We start from the raw sequence: 21861 nt of genomic DNA on the forward strand, positions 1-21861 counted from the left end.
CAGCACCATGAAGTCTATTCATCCAGGCACTGCACTGAGTTCTGGAAATGAAATAAATTTGAAGTTCAAACCGTAAAAGGAAGTGGTTTATTTAATACTTTCCAGAACTGGGTAGATATTTCTCCATGAAATATCTATTTTTAATCTTGAAAACACTGACCTCTGTGCTGGAAGTCGATTTTTTTTTCTTCAGTGTGAGTGTATATTTCATGCTACATACGAGTTATTAATTTTTTTTGTAATACTAGTAATTTTTCAAATACGCAAGAATTGCAAAACATTTCCCAGGCACAAAAGAAACATACAAACAGAACTCAGCAGCCTTTCCAGCTGTGAACAAGAAAGAGAGAAAGGGGATGTGCATTCTTTCCTATTGACCTAGCTCAGATTTTCAAGTTCAGCACGGGGTATTTAGCATCTGTAGAGGATATGTGTAATCAGGAGTAAAACGTTTCATCTCGCAGGCCTTGCTGATCATTTTCCAAGTAAGTGGGATAACTGCAAAATTCAAATGTTGACTTTAAAAGGAAGATGATTTTATGGGTATAAAGGAACACCCCATGGTATATAACTCCTGGGGGGGGGTTTCTCCTTAAGGTATTTTTATTCAAATAGTCAAGTTGGGTCTGTCTGCCTTTAGTTTTTTGTTGTGTGTGCTTGTGGGGATGATGTTTTAACTTTGATTAAATGGAAGCCATAGCAAGATGTATCTGGAGAAAATGTGGGAACGGAATTAGGATTTAGAATAGAGTCGAGACCTCTTCCTGTCTTCTGTGCCAGGTAAGCTGTGCTTACAGCATGAGGATCTCGCCAAGAAGAGCATCCCAGCCCTGGTGCGAGAGCTCGAGGTGTGTGAGGATGTGGCTGTCCGCAACAACGTCATCATTGTGATGTGCGACCTTTGCATCCGCTACACTGCCATGGTGGACAAGTATATTCCCAATATCTCTATGTGTCTGAAGGATTCCAACCCGTTCATCCGGAAGCAGACGCTCACCTTGCTTACCAATCTCTTGCAGGTGCATAGGAGGGTTCCACCTGTCCTTTCTCCTGCACCATTGCTTCTGGTTTGAGGGAATATTTGAGTTGCATAGGAAATGTGCTTGCTGTGTAATATAATCCAAAAATAATTGTCTCATCTCTGGTCTAGAGTATTACCCTTCTGATATTCAGCACAGCCTTCTCAACAGTGTTACTTGTGAATGTTCATTTTGGGTCTTTGTTCAGACATTCGGTCAAGCAGTGTGAAGTTTCATTTTGAAAATAAGTACCATGTAGAGAAAAGCACATTCAGTAGACAGGTGGTTCTAGTTCGAATTCTGTTATTCTTCTGTGTGAGTCTAGTGGTATGTTTCTGTGTGCAGCAGAACTTAGTGAACTACAGACCTCTACAGAGCATTATATTTTTATACACATTGAGAGCCCATGTTTGGCCTGTAACAAGGAGAAAATAATACTTGATTTTTAAAGGGAAGGGCTTTCACTTAGATTATATGTCTGTCCTGGTATGTTCTGTATTCTCATACATCATGAACTCTATTGTAACTGGAGGGTGGCAGCATCCCTCTAATGCCACGTGCTTTGAGTCATGTTTCCCTTGAGTAGAAGGCTACTGCTGTTCTGCGCGCGTACACTGCACTATGTTCCGAAGGTTGGGAAGTGTGTGCCTGTGTGCTGAGCCAGTGTGCCGGCGACCGACCATGTGGTGGGTGGAATGTGGCTGGGACCAGTGAGGATTGCCCATGACGATGCACTCTGAAACATACTGGCTTCTCTCTGTACAGGAAGAATTTGTGAAGTGGAAAGGCTCCCTATTCTTTCGATTTGTCAGCACTGTGATAGATTCACACCCAGACATTGCCAGGTAAATCTTTTCCTCACATCGGACAACTGAACAGTTTACCTCATTTCTGATGTATGCTGGATTTCTTTTCTTTGAGATTGATTGAGAGTTATGTAGGAGTCAGTGAGCTTTTGGTAGGTGCCAGAAAAATAGATTTTTTTAAGATACTATGCAATATAACAAACCTTGATTTTGCGCACAGTTTAAAAGAAAATGGTAGATTGGTCATTGGATAATCTCAGCATTGACTGCATTTGCTGACAGTGTTTGCTGTTCCTGAAGGGGCATGAAGAATAGTTTACGCCTGTTGTATTACACTATATAGAGGAACAGCCTCTGTTGATTTCACTGTGTTCATTTCTAGGCCAAAAAAAAAAAAACAGTTAATTTTGATAAAGAGCTGAGACTGTAAGTGCAGAAATTTTAAGGAAGAAACAAGGAATTAAGATAGAATTGCACAGTGTGGAATCAAGTGTACGGATGACAAGACTCCTTGGAACTGGCATTTCTTCAGACTTGTATGGTGCTGGGGAGTGACTTTGGAAATAGTAATTTCTATCCTGCTATCGTTTTTTTAAAGATTTATTTTCAAGGCTTTGTGAAATGGTCGGATAGAATTTGTTACCCTAGAGTTTGTTGTAACAATAATTCTTATTAAAGCAGGTCTGCAATTGGAAAGTAGAATGTTGAATGCCATGGCAAAAGCTGCGCAGTGGGGAAGAGGTCTTTACAGAGCTCGTTAACTATAAATGGCTGATAGCAGTGGGTCCCTTTGGGTCTAAATATAGCCAGCAATAATTTAGGCTCAGTTCCATTTAGCAGCGGTTTCCGCTCAGTTTTCTGTAGGTGTAATTTTCCAAGGAAGAGGAACATTTCACATAACAAACCAGTAAAACTAAGATTCTACTTATTGCTGTCCAAAGTCAGAAGCAAAAAGCTAAGGCTGCCACTTTTTTTTTTAGATAGCTTCGCACACCTTCTTACCTTTACAACGTGTCCGCTATACTGACTCAGGGCTCTCTACACAATGCATGGCCCAGGAGCAGCTGTAATCAGACAGGCTGGGAATGCTTTCAGGTGATGCACCTGGGAGCTAAAATTGGTTACTTAACCTGAATTTCCTCGTGTTTCCTCACGGTTGTTAGCTCCTGTACTTGTAAGTTAAAAATAGCATTGATCAGTGAGTAAATTATATGCAGGATTTGCACATATGAGTATTCAGATCGATCATCAATCAAATAAGAGGATAGATAGAGATACTTTACAGTGTAGTAAGATTATCAATGCCTCTTACTAACATTTTAATACTTCCGCCTTCATCTTTCCCTTGTATGTCTGCATTTATTTGAACCATAGTCCAAATGTAGACCATGATTTTAAGTTTTGAAAAGCTGATGACTACGTTTGCTTACTAATTTAAGTTAGTCTGTTCTCTGAATTTTTTCCTTTTATTTTTATTTTTATTCTTCCGTGTAATAATTATACATATTTATGGGATAGAGAGTGATATTTTGATACATGTGTAGAACATGTAATGATCAAATTGGGGTACTTAGCATACACACCACCTCAAACATTTATCATTTCTTTGTGTTGAGAACTTTCCAAGTCTTCTCTCCTAGCTTTTTGAAAATAGTAAATTATTGTTAACTATGTTGACCCTACAGTGCTGTCGAGCATTTTAACATACTCCCCCCTGTAATTTATATTTGTTAACCAGCCTTTCTGTGCCCTTCCAGCCTGTAATCACCACAATTCTACTCTCTGCTTCTATGACCCTACCTTTTTTTAGCTCTTATATATGAGGACATGTGGTATATATCTTTCTGTGTCTGACTTTTGATTTTTAGGCCAAAGGCTATGCCTGTCTGCTGTTAGATTTATTATTATTATTTTGAGACAGGTTCTCATTCTGTTGCTCAGGCTGGAGTGCAATTGTGCAGTCATGGCTCCCTGCAGCCTTGACCTCCTGGGCTCACGTGATCCTCCCACCTCAGCCTCCCAAATAACTCGGACTACAGGTGCATGCCACCATACTCAGCTAGTTTTTTAATTTTTTGTAGAGACAGGTTTTTGCCAAGCTGGTCTCAAACTGCTGGGCTCAGGCAATCCACCCACCTCGGCCTTCCGAAGTGTTGGAATTACAGGCTTGAGTCACTGCACCAGGCAACACATTTTTCACGTGTATCTGTTAATACAGGTCTTATGAAGAGACTGTGGTTCACAGAGCCTATTGAAATTTTTTGTGACTTCTTTTTTTCTTTGAGGTTCTGGGTTTTTATTAGTGTGCCCAGCAAGTAGTCCCCCTCCACCCCAGCTCAGACAAAGCAGAGAGTGAGTTGGGGGTCTCTGTGTGGGGTGGGAAGAGGTACCAGTGTCTCTCTTCCAGACATAAGCACCATTTGGACTACAGATAGAATCTGGACAGTCTGGATGGAGGGCAGACCCTGATACAGGGCTGCAGCATGGTGGGACCACCCCAGTGCTGCTGTCCTCCAGCAGCTCAGTAGCTGGGGTACTGTGGATGATGAGGAGTTTCTGTCTGGGTGGGCCAAAGGCAAGTCGCTTAGACAGCTGGGGGAAGGGTTTCTACGTCTTTCATACGGATCCAGGTCTGCTCCCCATCAGCTCCACTCAGCAGCACATGCTCTGTAAGTCTTCATCCATCTGTGGTATCTCAGAGAGGACATCCTGAACCACACCCTTGCTGGCCCCACCATCCCCTGCCTCCCTGAGGTCTGGGGGATCTGGAGCTGTGAGCACCTCTTCAGCTGCCCCCATTGAATAACTGTGAGGTTGGGGGCCTCAGTAGTCACAGCTCCTCCACTGGAATTGGAGAGCTAGCTGGCCACAGGCTGCATCTGGATGATGGCACTTCTGGCAAGAGGGACTGGAGCTGGACCCTACTCATTTCTTGCAGCCCTGCCTCCCCATCACCCACATTCTGTAGAATGAGGCTCTGCTCGTCCCTGCAGGTTTTTGTTCTGTGCTCTCTGTATGACCTTTTTTTTTTTTTTTTTTTTTTTGAGACAGTGTCTCACTCTGTTTCCCAGGCTGGAGTGCAGTGGAGCAGTCACGGCTCACTGCAGCCTCAATCTCCCAAGCTCACATGATCCTCCCACCCCATCCTCCCAAATAGTTAGGACTGCAGGCGGGTCCCACTGCAAGTAGCTAATTTTTCATTTTTTGTAGAGTTAGGATCTCACTGTGTTGCCCAGCTGGTCTCAATCTCCTGGACTCAAGCAGTCTTCTTACCTCAGCCTCCCAAAGTGCCAGGATTAGGCATGAGCTACCACCCCTGGCATGAATGACATTTTTAATTGCTCATATAAACCCCAAATTTGGAGGCTACAAAATTTTATGATCTGTTTTCCTGTCTGCCCAATAGGTAGTGGCCTTGTAGTCACAGGGTGATAGCCAAGCAATAAGCAGATGATTTTAGTTTAACTGGGCACTGCCACAGCAGCGCAGAGAGGCAGGGCCAGAAGCTTAAGGTAGGAGAACGACTCAAATAATGGACCACTGAGATAGAAAAGGGGGCAACAACAAGGATGGCCTGGTTTGGGAGAAAAGGAAGCAAGCACTCGACTATCTGGAGGGCTTAGTGAAGCCGTGGAACAATCCGAGGGGGTGAGGGAGCCAGACCGCTGGAAGGATCGGCAGGGCAGCATGAGTGGACTCTTTGATCTCCACTGTGGCAACTGGGTCCAGGGTGTGGCTGCCACTGGTGACGTTGGGTCCAAATGGGAGGGTCACTGGAAAGAGGGAAGCCAGGAAAGTAGAAAGTTAGGGCATTCAGTGGCTCATCTGCATGGACATTAAAGACACTGAGTCCTGCGGGGATTTGGAATGGAGAGGAAAACCAGGAACCAGGTAGCAGAGAGGGCAAGAGGCAGGTAGCAGGAGCGCCACAGGGAGGTGGAGGCAGAGGCCGTCTGCGGGTGCTACAGCAGCCTGTGTGCATCTTAACCAGCATCCTGCCTGCACTTCCCATGCTTCAGTGAACCCGTTTCGAGCTGTCTGCCAGTGTCAGAGAACTGTTGGCAACACACTATCTGGTCCACATGCTCCATACAGGCTTCCCAAGAGGCACGAGTTTGGCTCTGTTACGCTGTATTCCTAGCACCTGAAAGGGAACATGAAACTGAGCAGACACGCAGTGAACATTTGGTGGGTTTAGGCAGGAAGGCACTGGCAGTCTGGGAAATGTGCCTCTCATCCTCTGACCGAGGGACGAAGCAGCCTTCCCTTGGGAGGGCTGAGAGAGAACTGGTGTGCTTGAGGACAGCCAGCCTGCATTCATAAAGAGGAAGCATAGAGTGCCCTGAGAGTTGGCTGTGGAGGGCAGGGCCTGATTCACTGTGGAACCTGGAGTGCAGAGTACACAGAGGGAGGAAGGAAGCAGGAAGTCAGGGACGATGACGGTCTAGACAGACCATCACAGGTGCTTGGATTTGGGGTGGTGGCCAGGGGGAACTAGGGTGTAGGAAATAGTGCTTCAAGACTCAAGTGGAATTCTGGCATACATGGGTCTGAGCCCCAGTCCTTCCCTGAGGTAGACGTGTTTTGTCGGCCAGGTCAGGAACATGAGTTCAGCAACAGCAGCCTTTACTGAGCAGACACCCTGCTTCAGAATGGCATTCGGCTCATGAAGAAATCTGAAAGAAGATTCTTGTGTTTCCTACTAAAGCTGAAAACGGAAGTGGACACAGAGCTCTTCCCTTGTGGCCTTTTGGGCTGTTGGAATATTCCGGATTTCGATTCTTAGTAAGAGAGTAATAACTTCCTTTTACAAGGCTGTAACAAGGTAATCACTCAGATTTAGCTGGTGGACCATGTAATGCATGCAGCTCACACTGTGTGAAATCCCTAGACCACATCCCTGAGTTAGTGGTGTGGGTGTATGTGCTCCTAGTAGTTGTCCTGAGGGCTGGGGAGAGGATGCTGACCAAGCTCCCAGCTTACCAGGATTCCCAAGAGAGTCATGGAGGTTTCCTAATCCACATACCTGGAGAGTGCTGCCTCTTGTCACTCTAAAGGAATGTTCTAGGAAGCATTACTTGGAATGCTATTTTCTCCTGACTTTTTAGCAGACAAACAAGAAACAAAATAGTTCCTCTTCACCAGTCAGAAAGCTTGCAAGATGGTTGTACCTTAATCTCATCAAGGCTGAAACTTGCCCGTTGAATTAAGTTCCAGTGAATACAGCAGCCAAGATGAGTTGTAGTCACACATTGGTTGTGGCTTCCAGTTTCTCTTGCTGGAAGGCTCTGCATTTTCAGTGCTCAGTGTGTGAATCTGGCGTGGTTTTATGTTGCTATGGAATTCGTCTAGCTGATTCAGCAAGTTTTTCACTAGGACTTAAACTCCACGGAATCTTACCCGTTGTTGGTTACCTCCACCTATGTGTGTTCTTGACCTAAACTGCATAGATTGGCATTTGACATCAGGTCAAAACTCAGAGTGAATGCTCATCTTGTGGAAGGTTTGCTGATTCTCTCTGGCTTTACATTTTCATATATGTGACTTCACTTCTGAGGAGGAAGTTCACATAATGTAGAAACTGCCATGCCATAGTAGATGACAATAGTAAAATGCCACAGAAGATAAATTCTTGTTTGTTTAGTGGTGTTCTCCATTCTTGTCACAGATGGTGTACCACAGTAATCCTCGTTTAGAAAGAACTTCATCTGATGCTGTGACCTTTGCCTTTCAAACAGGGTCATTAAACAACATAATTTGCACAAAATAAACTGGCTACTATTAGATCAGCCAAGTACTTCTAGTTGTCCTTAAGTGAATTTCAACTCATGGAATTCCTTTTATTAAACAGAGTTTTATTTAATTTGTTTTTATATTTCTTTTTTTTTTTTTTTTTTTCTTGAGACTGTCTTGCTCTGTTGCCAGGCTGGAGTGCAGTGGCACGATCTTGGCTCATTTCAACCTCCAATTCCCTGATTCAAGCAATTCTCCTGCCTCAGTCTCCCAAGTAGCTGGGATTACAGGCACATGCCACCATGCCCAGCTAATTTTTGTATTTTTTTAGTAGAGATGGGATTTTGCCATGTTGGCCAGGATGGTCTCGATCTCCTGACCTCGTGATCTGCCTGCCTCAACCTCCCAAAGTGCTGGGATTATCGCTGTGAGCCATGTGCATGGTCTCTTCAAGTTTCTAAGTCAGGTTGCTCCCTTATTTCCTAGGTGAATAGTCAAGGTGTAATTACCTACAGTGGAACTTTTATCTAGGCTTACTTCCATCGTGATTTTTCATCTACCTTCTCTGATTTTTAATTGATGTGCTGTGAACACAAACTGAGTTGAATTTTAGCATAAAGAACACCACTAGGGGAAACAAAGGGTCAGTCTTCTACCTGGTCCCAATGCCCTCGAAGGCCAGTGTCTGCCCTTTGAACAGTCCTTGACACTGATACTCTCCCAAAGAGAGCTGACTGGTGCTCCTGTGGGTGGAAATTGCATTTGAGCTCTGAAATGAAATCAAAATACTGGTCTTGACAATGTGAGTGGATCACAGTGAGACTGCAGCACGTTAGTTTGACCTCTGAGCAAAAATCAGTGCTTTGGCATTCTGTCACCTACTATCGTGATGAACAGAAACTCTCTGCTGGCCTGTAGTCAAACAGTTGCCTATTTTCATCTGGCACTGGAAATCTTCATTCTGTTGGGGTCCTGGTGGCGTCTGTGACCCACGTGCAGCATTGCACAGATGTGTTGAGACAGAACACATTTGCATACCCCCTGGCAGCCTCAGACGGCCTTCCAGTTGTGTTAACTACACCTCTCTGGTGGGAGGAGAGTGCCCAGGGCTTGCTGGTGATTCCAAAGCGAATTGAGTCTGTGGCATTGCGGAGGGCATTTGTCCTCCTGACCCAAACTATGAAGCTCTTGTCATTAATCCCTATTCTTGAAAAAAGTTCCTGTTACTGAAATTGGTTTTTGTTGATAATTGTGAGTGACAAGCTTGAAGTTGGGAGGTGAAGGCCAGATGTCCCTTTTCTGGTGACTGTCGTCATTGCATCAGCCTTAAAGACCACTGGCCTCTAATTGCAGAAGCAGTTTTGGAGTTAAGTTGGTTGACTACTTCCCCCACGTCAACTGCAGTTGGATAACAACACCTTGTGTCAGTTTTGAAAGGAAACTTGGTGGAGAAAATACTCACACTGACCTTGGATTTGAAAGGAAGCTGTGGAGCAAGGACAGACCAGACAGCTGAATTTCTGTCTTCTTTAGATCCGAAGGAACTATTTATTGGGATAGACTTTGAATCCCTATCCTTATGCACAACTGTCTTCTGTTCAGCAGAGTTCTTGGTGTATTCAGAGGCTGGTGGTACATAGCAAATGCATCTCCCTCTTTGTTTCTCTCACCTTTGCAGCTTCGGGCAGTTTTGCCTGGCTCACCTGTTACTGAAGAGGAACCCTGTCATGTTCTTCCAACACTTCATTGAGTGTATTTTTCACTTCAATAACTATGAGAAGCATGAGAAGTATAACAAGTTCCCTCAGTCAGAGAGGTCAGTGAAGCAGCTAAGGCGCTCTCCTTGTATCTGGGTAAGAGCCGGGGGCCTTTGCATGTAGTGGGTAGACACAGACCCTGCCCCAGGTCTTTACTGTGGCTTGACAGGATGGCGTCAGAAGAGGCTCATCTCACAAGTGAGTGTCCCCTCCCCAGGCTTATCTCACAAGTGGGTGTTCAGCTCTCCCTAAGCTCATCTTACAAGTGTATGCACCCCTTCCCCCAAGCTCATCTCAAAAGTGAGTGCACCCCTTCCCCCAATCGCTTCCTAAGGACAGTGCCTGTGATGAGCATAGGGTTTCTTTAGTGCACTCGAGTCTTTGGCATGCAGCTTTGAGGATGCAGTTAAAATGTAGGGTTAAATCCCTGCCACCCATGCCCATGTGATGCAGTAAAATTGGCTTGTTCTGCCACAGGGAGAAGCGGCTGTTTTCATTGAAGGGAAAGTCAAACAAAGAGAGGCGAATGAAAATCTACAAATTTCTTCTAGAGCACTTCACAGATGAACAGCGATTCAACATCACTTCCAAAATCTGCCTTAGTATTTTGGGTAAGCCCAGTGTGTGTGGGAGAAAATGTGTGTGTTTGCAAATGAAATGCTATGTTGATAATGGCCCAGCAGGTCTCTAGCAAGGAGGACACTGGCACTGCAGGAAGACTCCTGTTATCTTGTCCTTCTCTAGCATCAGCTGTGCCCCAGTCGGAACACCCTTGCAGACCCCCAGCAGCCTCAGATGGCGCCCCTGTTGTGTGAATTACACCCCCTCTCTGGGCCAGAGCATTTCTCAGAAGCTTATGTTCTTTTTGTCTCTCTCAGCATTCTTTGCTGATGGCATCCTACCCTTGGACCTGGACGCCAGTGAGTTACTCTCAGATACATTCGAGGTCCTCAGCTCAAAGGAGATCAAGCTTTTGGCAATGAGATCTAAACCAGACAAAGACCTCCTTATAGAAGAAGATGACGTGGCCTTGGCAAATGTAGTCATGCAGGAAGCTCAGAAGAAGCTCATCTCACAAGTGAGTGTGCCCCTCCCTAAGCTCATCTCACAAGTGAGTGTTCAGCTCTCCCTAAGTTCATCTCACAAGTGTGTGCACCCCTTCCCCCAAGCTCATCTCACAGGTGAGTATGCCCTTTCCCCTAAGCTCATCTCAAAAGTCAGTGTGCTGCTTTCCTAAGATTATCTCACAAGTGTGTGTTCAGCTGTCCCCAGGCTCATCTCACAGGTGAGTGCACCCCTTCCCCCAAGCTCATCTCACAGGTGAGTATGCCCTTTCCCCTAAGCTCATCTAACAAGTTGAATGTGCCACTTCCCTAAGCTCATCTCACAAGTGAGTGTGCAGCGCTCATAAGCCTATGTCACAAGTGAGCGTGCCTCTCCACTTAAGCTTATGTCAGAAGTTAGTGTGCAGCTCCAAGCTCATCTCACAAGTGAGGGTACTGCTCCCCTAAGCTCGTGTCACAAGTGAGTGTGCCACTTCACCTAAGATCATCTCACAAGTGAGTGTGCAGCTCCCCCAAGCTCATCTCACAAGTGAGTATTCAGCACCCTTAACCTCATCTAACAAGTGAATAGACAGCTCCCCTAAGCTCATTTCACGAGTGTGCAATTCCCCTAAGTTCATTTCACAAATGAGTGTGCAGCTCCCCCAAGCTCATGTCACAAGTGAGTTCGAAGCTCTATAAGCTCCTGTTGCAAGCGAGTGTACGACTCCCCTAAACTCATTTCACAAATGAGTGTCCCAATCTTCCCACCATCTACTGGCTTCCCTGTTCTCCCTGGAATCCTGGTGGTATGCCATAGTGCTGACTTCTTTCTTACTGGTGGCTTTAACTCTTGCCATGTGGTGACAGTTCTCAAATCTGTTTCCTGCTCTAGCGTTTCTCTTGAGCCTGAGCTCAGGTCCCGCTGCTGCCCAGACATGTTCCAGGTGTCTCTGACTTACTCTGTCAAAACTCACTCAGTCTTCTCTTCTTTCTGCTCTTCTTCTCTGTCTCCACAGTTTATGGTGTTCTTGCAGACTGGAGTCTGGTGTGCCAGGCTGAGGCTTTTGTTGGCAGCAAGTGTAGAGTTTGGATCTGAACGATTTTGGGGCAGAGCTTGGCTGCCACTGTTTTTCTCCTATCCTGGATTGCCAATGTGTATTTCCCACCTGGCCCCTGAAGGCTTTGGACCCCAAGGATATAGACTCTGCTCATATCTTGCCCCAAGATCCTGCCTGTTTTCTCTTACCAGTCTATCTCTCTAGTTCTGACCTTGTTTAAGCTTATGCTGTTTCCATGGTTTCCTTATCACCCTTTCTGTTTCTGGTTTCTTTCTGTCACTGGCCATGTACCACCTTGCTGCCAGAGCAGTCATTCTTAAGTACAAATTTAATCATTTTTTGTCCTACCTGAAACAGACCAAAGGTATGTTGACTGTGAGGGGTGGCAGGAAGCTTTTGGGTAATAGTTGGTAGTTGGTCTGCGCTGCTGGTTATTCAATATAGACTTTTGTCAAAGTTCATGGAACTGTTCATTTAACATGGGTAAATTTATTACATATGTTATACTTCACTAGTGAAATCTTTAAAAACTATGCTGGTGACCTCCTATCTTCTGAATAAACCCTGATTCTTCTTTTTCAAGGTGAACAGAACCTCTGATGTGCCTTCAGCCTTTCCCATACTTCCCTCCATCCTCACCTGTGACCTGTGCACTCCAAATTGCCATCTGCACCTCAGTTGTGAGCTGCATCCTGCTCCTGTGCCCTTGCCTCTGGGTCTGATGTCTGCAGCGCTCTCACCCACTCATCCTCCCTTCCCCACACACCTTAGGACCATCCATAGGATGGCCATGTACTCCTTAGGCATCCTGCCTCCATACGTAAATTCCCGAACACCCTGCCTCTTGCACCTTTTCCCTTAAAACACTCACTGTGTAGAAGCCGCCGGAGAGCAGGGATGCTTGGCTTCATTTTGCATCGCCAGAGGGTTAGTTCTTTGCCTGGACAGAGAAGGTGCTTGATAATACTTGTCAAGTGAATGCAAGGAAGCCTCTTCTTAAAACTATTCGTAAACATAACATCTGCTCACATCTGGGTGTGTTAAATTGCTTATTTCTCTACCTGTTGTCCTCCTGTTTCAGGAATCTGATAAGACATTTTAGAAATGAGGGGTTTACAAGTAAGAAACATATACTAGTGACTTTAAATGAGAAGGAAAAGAGTACTTTCAGCTTCAGGAAGATACATCTTGTATATGTGGGCTACTATAATGAATTTTTTTTTTTAATTTAAAGAGAGTTACTGCAAAATATTTATGGTTAGTGATCATTCAAGGTAAAGATTGTGAAGGCTTGGTCAAATCCAGTACTATGTATATATACATTCATAGTATTCTGTAGATGTGTACAGAGAAAGAGACAGCTGGCTATCTTCAAGCCTAGCCATTTTTAGACCATTGTTCCTTCACCAGCAGGAATATAAAGCATCCCTCTGGGTAGCCAGAGTGAGCTGACTTGTGTTCCAAGGGGGGAGTGTTGAATGGAGGACTGAATGTGGAGCCAGAGCCAAGGTCCCTCAGGGGCTTGTGTGGAGATTTGGGGCTTTTGTCCAAAGTTAGTCAACATGTTTCTAATTCCTTTTCCCCATTTAGAAAAAGGAGTAGTATTTGTCCCCACCTTACCTTACAAAGCCTTCAGAGTATTTTGAGGCAATGCTTTTACAAAGTCTCCCAGAGAAAAGCAGGGGTCCTCTGCATCCCCAGTATCATAATGAGAAGTAAAACTAAACTGACTCAGTGTGCCAGGGTGGCTCTACTCAAAGAACTAGATCAAGGAGAGGCTTCGTCTTGCAGAAGTTCATACATCTAAGACATGTCTTTGTTTGTGTTACCAGGTTCAGAAGAGGAATTTCATAGAAAATATTATTCCAATTATCATCTCCCTGAAGACTGTGCTGGAGAAAAATAAGATCCCAGCTTTGCGGGAACTCATGCACTATCTCAGGGTAAGGGTGGAGCCTGTGCTTTTGTGCTTGTTGTCCTCCTTCCGGCTCATCAGGATCTTCTGCCAGTTATGGCAGTCAGTGAATGATTAGAACCCCAAATTCTGCACACCCAACATGACTTTGGTAACTGTTGTGGAGCTAGGGGTTGGCTCTGGGTTCTACCAAAGCCGCTCCTTCCCTGGGTGTCCAGCCGGGGTCAAGTACACGGGCATCTTTGTTCACGCTGGTGGGGGTAAGATGAAAGTGCGTCCTTGGGTTTGATTTCAGGGTGCTTACCTTTTGCGCTGACTCCGATTGACAAGGTCAGGAAATAACTGCTGTGCAGCAGCTGCCTCGGGGGCTGCCATCACTGGTCTCAATTCTTTGTCAAGCAGCGGGGGTCCATGAGGAGCTTGGTCTGAGCAAAGCCAAGATGTGTTGACTTGCAGGGCAGACCTAAGTGGGCCCTCAGACCTTTCTGGCAAAATCTTTTACTAATAAATAAATGCAACATAGTTTTTATTTAATTCAGCAGTTATTTCTCTGTTCACATTATGTGCTTTTCTTCCTCAAAAAAATGCTACAATTTTTTCTTTCCAAAAAAGGTTGCAATAAAAATTACATTGAATATAAATTTTCAAATAGCTTTTTATCATAGGAAGCTAAGGGAGGAAAGGTATTCTCATTGTATGATAAAAATAAAAACTTTCAATTATTCTTGTATTTATTGCCCTGCTTTAGATCTTAGGAAAAAAAAAAGAGCTTAGATTGTACGTAGACTACATAAACACTTAAGAAAAATAAGTCTTCTTCCTGCTTGTGAGCACACACCCAGAGGATGGCCACATGCTGCTTGTCAGCAGCTCCAAGGAGTCTCTTCATGGCCTGTGGAACCCACTCCTAGTGGCAGCTGGAAGAATGCATGGATTCCTGCTCTTTGCTGGGACTTGCCTCCTAGTTAGAGCTGCAGTGTTTTTCCTGCCTGTTACTGTTAGGTAGAATGATTCTTTCTCTTAACAAAGTGGTCTTGCCCCTAGCAGCCCTCTTTAAGACCTAAGGATGTTTTTCCCCAGGTATGAGAAAAGGTTTTCTGTAAAATCTTCAGAAGAAGACACAAAGATGGGATTTGAGCCTTAGTTTTAATCCCTGGACAACCAATGGGGAGGCCAGTGTAGACAGATGAACAGTTTTTAGAGCCACGGCATCCCGGAACTTGCTCCAGAGGCCCTGTCTGAGCATGTCTTTCTCCCATTGGGAGCCTGGGAGGTTGCCCATTCAGTGCCAGATAGCCAGGATGGTTCCTAAAAGAGAGAACGTTAGTTGCACACATGTTCACCTGCCTGTGTGGCCAGTGGTGTTTGCTCCAAATATACCACGTGCCTGTTAGTTACTCGAGTGGAAATCACCTGCTTTCAGTCATGTTAGTCTTACTGTTCCTCCTATTAGCTATCAAGTCATGTTGGAGGGCTTTTCTCTTTTTTAAGTTCCTGGGTACATGTGCAGGATGTGCAGGTTTCTTACAGAGGCAAATGTGTGTCATGGGGTTCAGGGCCTATTTTTTTTATTCAAGAACGCATTAAAGGATGCTCCTGGGTCTGTTTTAGGAGGTGATGCAGGATTACCGAGATGAGGTCAAGGATTTCTTTGCAGTTGACAAACAGCTGGCATCAGAGCTTGAGTATGACATGAAGAAGTACCAGGAACAGCTGGCCCAGGAGCAAGAGCTAGCAAAACATGCAGATGTGACTGGCATGGCTGCAGGTGCCGAGGTGGCGGCTGTGGCACAGGTAGGTGTGGGACCCACTGCACTGTGACCTGACAGTCCAGGTTACTGTCTGCTGCCAGCCTGTCGTTTGTCCAGCACCTCTCAAGATCTCCGACATCAGAGGTTAGTCAGCCCACAGGCCTCAGGAGTGCTGCTTTTGGCCGTTCCCTTGTGCCTTTCTGTCTGTGATGGATTTCCTGTGCTCCAGGCCTCCCTCCCACGAGGATGTGGCGCGGGAAGTAAGCTGGCAGCAGTAGCTGTGACTGTAGATCCTGGGTCTGCCGGGGTGTGTCAGTGTGTTCGCATCTTCCCCCAGTACGCCCTCTTTAGAGCAGATCGGCCCACGGCCCTTTCTAGGAGTAGCTGCTGCTCACTGTACTGAGGAATGCAGGCAGATCTCCTGTAGGAAGGAGCAATGAGCACAAAGCAGCGTACTCCTTTTTCTCTGCTGCCATGCCACAGCATCTACAAGTGGCAGCTTTCTCATAGTATTCTGTTTCTGAAAAGGAAATTCAACATACCCAGAGCTGATAAGGCTTCAAAATACACTACTGTGGACCTACTCAGTATACGAAGATTCTATTCCAATAAAACTGTTAAAACAGAGACAGGGAACGGCTTGGACACTGTTGGTGGGAATGGAAAGTAGAACAGCCGCTATGGAGAACAGAATAGAGGTTCCTAAAAAACTAGAAGTAGAGCTGCCTTATGAGCCGGCAGCCTCGCTGCTGACTGCATAGTCAAAAGAAAGGAAATCAGGACGTGGGAGAGGCACCTGCTCCCCATGTTCAGTGCAGCACTGTTCACAATAGCCAGGATTTGGAAACACCCTAAATGTCCGTCACCGGATGAGTGGGTAAAGAAAATGGGTGATGGACACAATGGAGTACTTTTCAGCCATAAACGTGAAATCGGGTCATCTGATGCAACAAGGATGAACCCAGGGGACATTCCATTAATGAAATAAGCCAAAGACTGTATGTTCTGATTCGTATATACGAGCCAAAAAAGTGGATCTCGTGGAATTAGAGTGGATTTTTGGTGGTTACCAGAGGCTGGGAAGGGGTGGGAAAAGGAGGGGGATGAAGAGAAGTTGCTTAATGGGTACCAAAATAAAGTTAGATCAAAGAAATACGCTCTAGTATTCAGTACAGAGGAGATATTATAATTTAACAGTTTACTGTGTATTTCAAAGTAGGAGAATTGGAGTGTTGTCAACACAAAAGATATTCATGTTTGAGGTGACGGAGATCCAGTTTACACTGATTTGATCATTACATTGTACACATGTATCAAAATCTCACGTGTATACCCAAAACATGCACAACTACCGTATATCAATTTTTAAAAACGTAGAAAGTGTTAGAAGGTACATACTCTTTATCTTCTCTACCAGGTTCGTCCGTGTTTAGAAACAGTGCCAGTTCCTGCTGGCCAAGAAAATTCTGCCACATTCCCTGCCGTGAGCCATCCCTGCACACCCAGGGCAAGTGCTGGCCACATGCCAGTGTCATCTCCTACACCTGAAACTGGGCCGTTGCAGAGGCTGCTGCCCAAAGCCAGGTAAAGAACCCCTGGAGGTCACCTCGGGGCTGGTTGTCTATGGTGATGTTCTCAGAGGCGCCCCTGCCATTCCCACCAAGCACGGGCAGAAAGACATCGTCCTTGTCTGGCCTGCCACTCCGCTCCACACCTGGCCCTGGGAGGTTTGATTGGGGGTGAGGAATGCGCCAGACAGGAGGCCCACGGGGACACAGTGCTGCACTGTCACCTCTGCAATGGTCTGCAGTGAGAAAGTCAGCGGCTGTGGCTGTTCTCCACAGGCGCATGTCCCTGAGCACCATTGCAATCCTGAATTCTGTCAAGAAAGCTGTGGAGTCAAATAGCAGGCATCGGAGTCGGAGCTTAGGAGTTCTGCCTTTGACGTTAAACTCTGGAAGCCCAGGAAAAACGTGCAATCAGGGTAAGCTTTAAGCTTGGTGCCATACATAGTAGAGCATTTACAGGTCAGGAAACAGAACACGCCTACTTCTCATTCCTCTCAAAACGGTTCCTGTTTTCTTATCTTTAAAACAAATAACATTAATTGGGCTTTTAGGATCATGGGTAATAATGCATATTTATTCTAGGAGATCTGGAAAATAGAGTGAAATTGAAACTCAGCCCTGGCGGTGAGGCGTCCCTTCCTCCAGCCATTCTGTTCCTCTTACACGTGTTTTGTGTGTGGAATTGTGATCTGTATGTGCGTTGTTCCATGACCTGTTTCCCTGCATACTTAAGTCCGACGCAGTGGACAGTTTCCATAAACTTTTCTTTCAGCCTTTGCTTCCAGTGGCTTCATGGCATTGTGTCTGTGGAAATAACTTATTTATTACTGTCCTGGTCCTTGAAATGTTGGTGATTTTCAATTTTTTCATAAAAACATTGTCACAGTAAACCTCCTTGTACATATAGCCGTGTATGTATGTAATCCTTGGGATTAATTCCCAGCAGTCAAAGGCCATGGATGTTTTAAAACTTTGGATAGTGTGAAACTGTCCTCCGTCACTCATGCCAAGTTAGACTCCTGCAGGAGTGTCCATTTTCCTACTTAAAGACACTGGTTTTGTAATTTCCCATTGTCTTTGCTAAGCTTTATAAACCAAAATTGGTCTGGTTTTAATTTTTATTTGTTTGAATCCTAATGAGAATGGACACTTTTTCTCATGTTTATCATTTATTTGTATTTCTTTCTGAATTGCCTCTTTATACGAAAATTTTAAGTACTAGGGATTTTAACTTTACATCTTGCAAATATCTTTTCTCGTTGGGTTGTTTTGTTCTTTGTTATTGTTTGGGGGTATTTCTGGACATCTACACCTTTTCCGTTCTATCCTAGTGTCTTCATACAGCTTGGAGCAAGAGTCGAATGGTGCAGCTGAGCACATGACCAAGCGAGCCATCAGCACCCCTGACAGTGAGTAACTGATCGGAATACGCTGGCTTCTCCTCAGTCTCTCCTGCAGTCGCGACGTGTTTGCTGGAGTTGTAGTAAGACTCCTCTGGTGTGGGAAGTCCTGGTGGTCAAACCCGTGCGAGTGCATTGTTGAGGTGTAGTGTTTCACAGCGACCACGGTAGCTTGATCCATGAGCACTGAGTGAGTGTTGTTCCATGCAGTCAGTCAAACGTCACAGGGGCCTGCAGGCCCTCATGGGGCAGACGTCAGCACCAGCAGGTGCCATGCACGCTCTGCAGCTGCCAAGACAGGACACCCAAGGACCTGCCCGGAGCCTGTGTCTCATTCCCCTCCGTGCTTTTTTCTACTGTCTGTTCTTTTCCTTTTATTTCAAAAGAGAGGTGAGTTAGGAGAGTCGAATATTTTTTTCCAGTTCCCTTGTTTGATAGCTTCTTACTGTCTCCAATCTTACAAAAAAAACATTCTTTTGAGAAAACTCTTACAGGAAGAACAAATTCTTCCTGCCCAAATCCATGGAATAGTAGCCAGGCCCTACCTGCCGTGTCCCCTCCTGCCCCTCACTCTGTGCTCGGCTGTGCCCAGTGCCCTTGGCAAGCTGCATGCAGCCCCACGTGTCCCTGACCCTCCTGTGGCACTGATAACCTCGTTGCACACTCCACACTCTTCTTCCAGGATCCTCCTTGGCCATTCCACTCCTCACTGTCTCCACAGGGGCCCACCACAGTGCCTGGAACCTGCGAGGTGGCAGACATCTCCTCCTGGAGATTTCTGGGAGGGCAGAGCTGGGCGCTGAGCCCAGGCCTTCTGACCCCACCTCTCGTGCCCCTTCTGGAGCCTGCCTCCCCGTCCTGTCTGCAGCAGGGGAAGACAAGAGTGTGCTAAGGTGCTTTTCCTGGCAACAGGGCAGCAAGGTGTCATGCTGTTCGTTTAGTCACCCCTTCAGTCAGCTCACATGTATGGAGCACCTGCTGTGTTCTAGCTACTTGAATGTTCTGTCACCTGATGCTGGGATCTCCTAGAATATTTAACAGGTTAGAGGCAATTTTCATCCAAATCCCCTTATTAAGGGAGATTGTCCCACCCCCACCCTCAGACGACTACTGAATCATGACGGCATTTGTCATTAAAAGCAGTGGGTAATTTGGGATCCTGCGTCGTGGACAGGTGCGATGTTCTGTGTGTTGGAGCTTGCTGTATGTTCGATGTTCCTGGCTCAGGAGCATCAAGTGCTTCTATTTTGGCAGTGAGGCACCATATGCTGAAGAAACAGGGAGGATGCATCTCATTTGAGTTGTGCTCATCCTGTGAGCCCCTGATGTCAGTGTTGGGTTGGTTTCCTAGCAGCCCGTGTTCCTCCGCAGTGCAGCCTGGCGGGGAGTGTTCATACTGCCCTCGTTTGCATGTGGGGAGCCATACTTTGTGCTGGGAATCAGGCGCCCCGGTGTCATTGAGTCGGTGGAGGACTTGTTCTTGCTTCAGGCTCTTGGACATAATATTCCTGTTGATGCAGTTTCTGTCCATCTCTCTCTTTACTGAACCAGGAAGAAATGCTTGCAGGGTCTCCTATTAGCTCTCCTTCCTGGGAGAATTGTTAGGTAGCCTAAAAGCACTCAGTGCTGTTTTCTCTGTGGTTTATACGTCCAGATTGTTTTGGCAACTTTTAGTTTAGGTGGGGGTGACTGTCAGGAAGTGTCTCAGCTCTTCAAAGCTGGTGGAAAAGATGCCACCCAGTTCAGCACTGTGGCGCATCAATTCAAACAAAGTGGTGTTGCTAGACAGAAATGAAAATTACTCAATTTTCATGCTAGGACTTTAACTGAAAATCTGTGGGGGTTTTAGCAAGTCCCTCTTACTGTTACCATTTGGGTGGCACAGACGCTGCTGCCTTTGATTCTATGCACAGTGCCTGGGGGATGTCAGAGCCCCCGCACCTGTGCTCCTGTAAAGATGGGAGACTAATTTTTTGGAGCACATTTGGGCTTCCAAACAGGAAGAGCAACGTGTGTGTAAGGAAGGGAATTTCACGTGACAGCACAAGGAGAGACTTCACAGAAACAGAATAAGCAGATCTGGCAGTGATGACGACAGAATTCTCTACCATTGTCTGTTAATGGCACTCAAGTAGCCATCAGGTACACAGCGCTAGGCTGATGAGCTTTAAAATGTAAATGGGAAGACACAGTCCGTCCTCAAGACACCACGTGCAGAGCATGGAGAGCTCTGAAGCTGCCTCCTCATGTGTGCTTGCAGAAAGGCAGCAGGCTCACTGGCACCAGCAAGCAGCTGCCCAGCCCTGCTGTTCTGGGTAGTGTGCCGATAGCAGCGTATGCACTGGGTACAGCACCACCCGGGAGGGGCGAGGCTGCACCATCCGGGCCTCCAAGAAAGGGTGGCATGTGTAGGCAGATGGGGCGGGCGGCAGAGGAGCAGAACGTGCAGGCAGGGCCTGCTGAGGAAGGGGATGCAGGGGGGTGGACGTGTGTGCATGCACGTTCACCTGAGCATAACAGGTAAGTCTGCAAAGGCAGCTTGGGACCAGCTGAGACTGAGGGTGGACTTTAGGCTCTCCTAAAAACATAGAGCCATTGAGGTATCTAAGCAGGGCAATGAATTTACCAGCTTCTTGATTAAACATAACTCCAGTGATGCAGGGATGCTGGCTAGTTAAGTGACAGTGGCCACTAACATCTATTCAGCAGTGGCCTCGCAGCCGGCACCATGCTACGCACTCAACATAGATAACTTCATGTAGTCCTGGCAGCCCCCAATGAGGTAGCTACGTTTTTATACCCACTTAGATGAAGAAACTTGAGGGTCTCAGAGCAGCTCACACAGCCGGTAAGACACCGAGGCTACGGTGGAATCTGCTCCTAAACTGTGTTCTCCTGCTCCTGAGGGCAAACTGGAGGGGGTTGGTCAGGGCAAAGTCGAAGGGTGGGGTGGACTGAGCCACTCCTAGTGCGGCTCGAAGGGACAGGATGAAGCGGCAACTGGAGGTGGAAGGGACAGGACTTGGCTGCTGATTCCATGTGGGGGAGCTGCTCGTGGTGCCCCATTTCCAGCTTGCATGGTCCATTCACTGGCTAAAAACGTAGCAGGGACGCATGGTGGCGCAGATGCAAGGAGTTGAGTGTCCTCGGGGAATCTGGGTGAGCCACATAAGAAGTGTAGTGAGTGGGGCAGGGCGGTCACTGGCACAGGGGCTGTCATGGAAGACGGGGTGGGAGGAAAGCCAGAGGTGTGAGGAGTGAGGACCAGGGTTCGCCTGAGTGCCTAAGGAGGGCTGCGGTCAAAGAAGGGAGTCAGAGAGATGGAAAGGCGTGTCCCCAGGAGGGGCCCTCAACACTGCCAGGCCCTGGGACAGGGTCCCATGGAGGTCTGAGGGCTGCCACTCAACACTGATGTAGACACCGTGCCTACACCACATGGATGACTAGAGCAGAGACGCTCCGCCTTCACTCACAGGGTTGTCTCCCCTTTTTGTAGAGACCATCAATGATGTCACTTTTGGAGCAGGAGTCAGTTACATCAGGACTCCACAGACTTCTTCAGCAGCCAAAGGCAAGTTCTTGGTTTCCTTCTGGGCTGATACATGAGCTGCCTTTGAGATTCTGGGAAAACTGAATTTGTTTATGTTTGACTCCCTTTCAGAGAAAACTGAATCCTGGAGTCAAGGAAATGACATCTTATGTTTATCATCGCCCGATAAACCGTAAGTTTAGCCATGTTCCTTTTGAGCTGGATGTTTTTGTCAGGGTTTTTCTGAGTTCCAGAATGACTGCATGTGTCCTTTCCCTA

At 46.4% G+C, this 21861-nt stretch overlaps 1 protein-coding gene across 3 annotated transcripts in view; it reads left to right on the forward strand.

Moving 5' to 3' along the window:
• NCAPD3 (non-SMC condensin II complex subunit D3) overlaps window positions 1-21861 on the forward strand; it is a 79684-nt gene that overhangs the window by 54852 nt on the left and 2971 nt on the right. For 2 of the 3 annotated variants that reach the window (XM_032284930.1, XM_032284929.1), the window contains exons 23-34: window positions 781-1019; window positions 1785-1864; window positions 9237-9374; window positions 9793-9926; window positions 10194-10393; window positions 13252-13362; window positions 14946-15128; window positions 16503-16669; window positions 16930-17069; window positions 17985-18062; window positions 21550-21624; window positions 21715-21775. In XM_032284930.1, coding sequence (XP_032140821.1) covers window positions 781-1019; window positions 1785-1864; window positions 9237-9374; window positions 9793-9926; window positions 10194-10393; window positions 13252-13362; window positions 14946-15128; window positions 16503-16669; window positions 16930-17069; window positions 17985-18062; window positions 21550-21624; window positions 21715-21775 — 1606 coding nt within the window. Of the gene's footprint in view, window positions 1-780; window positions 1020-1784; window positions 1865-9236; window positions 9375-9792; window positions 9927-10193; window positions 10394-13251; window positions 13363-14945; window positions 15129-16502; window positions 16670-16929; window positions 17070-17984; window positions 18063-21549; window positions 21629-21714; window positions 21776-21861 lie in introns of all 3 variants that reach the window. The other variant, XM_032284931.1, reaches the window with a different exon arrangement.

The sequence above is a fragment of the Sapajus apella genome, unplaced genomic scaffold (genome assembly GCF_009761245.1).
Source record: "Sapajus apella isolate SASKATOON/1434 unplaced genomic scaffold, GSC_monkey_1.0 scaffold16, whole genome shotgun sequence".
Taxonomy (NCBI): domain Eukaryota; kingdom Metazoa; phylum Chordata; class Mammalia; order Primates; family Cebidae; genus Sapajus; species Sapajus apella.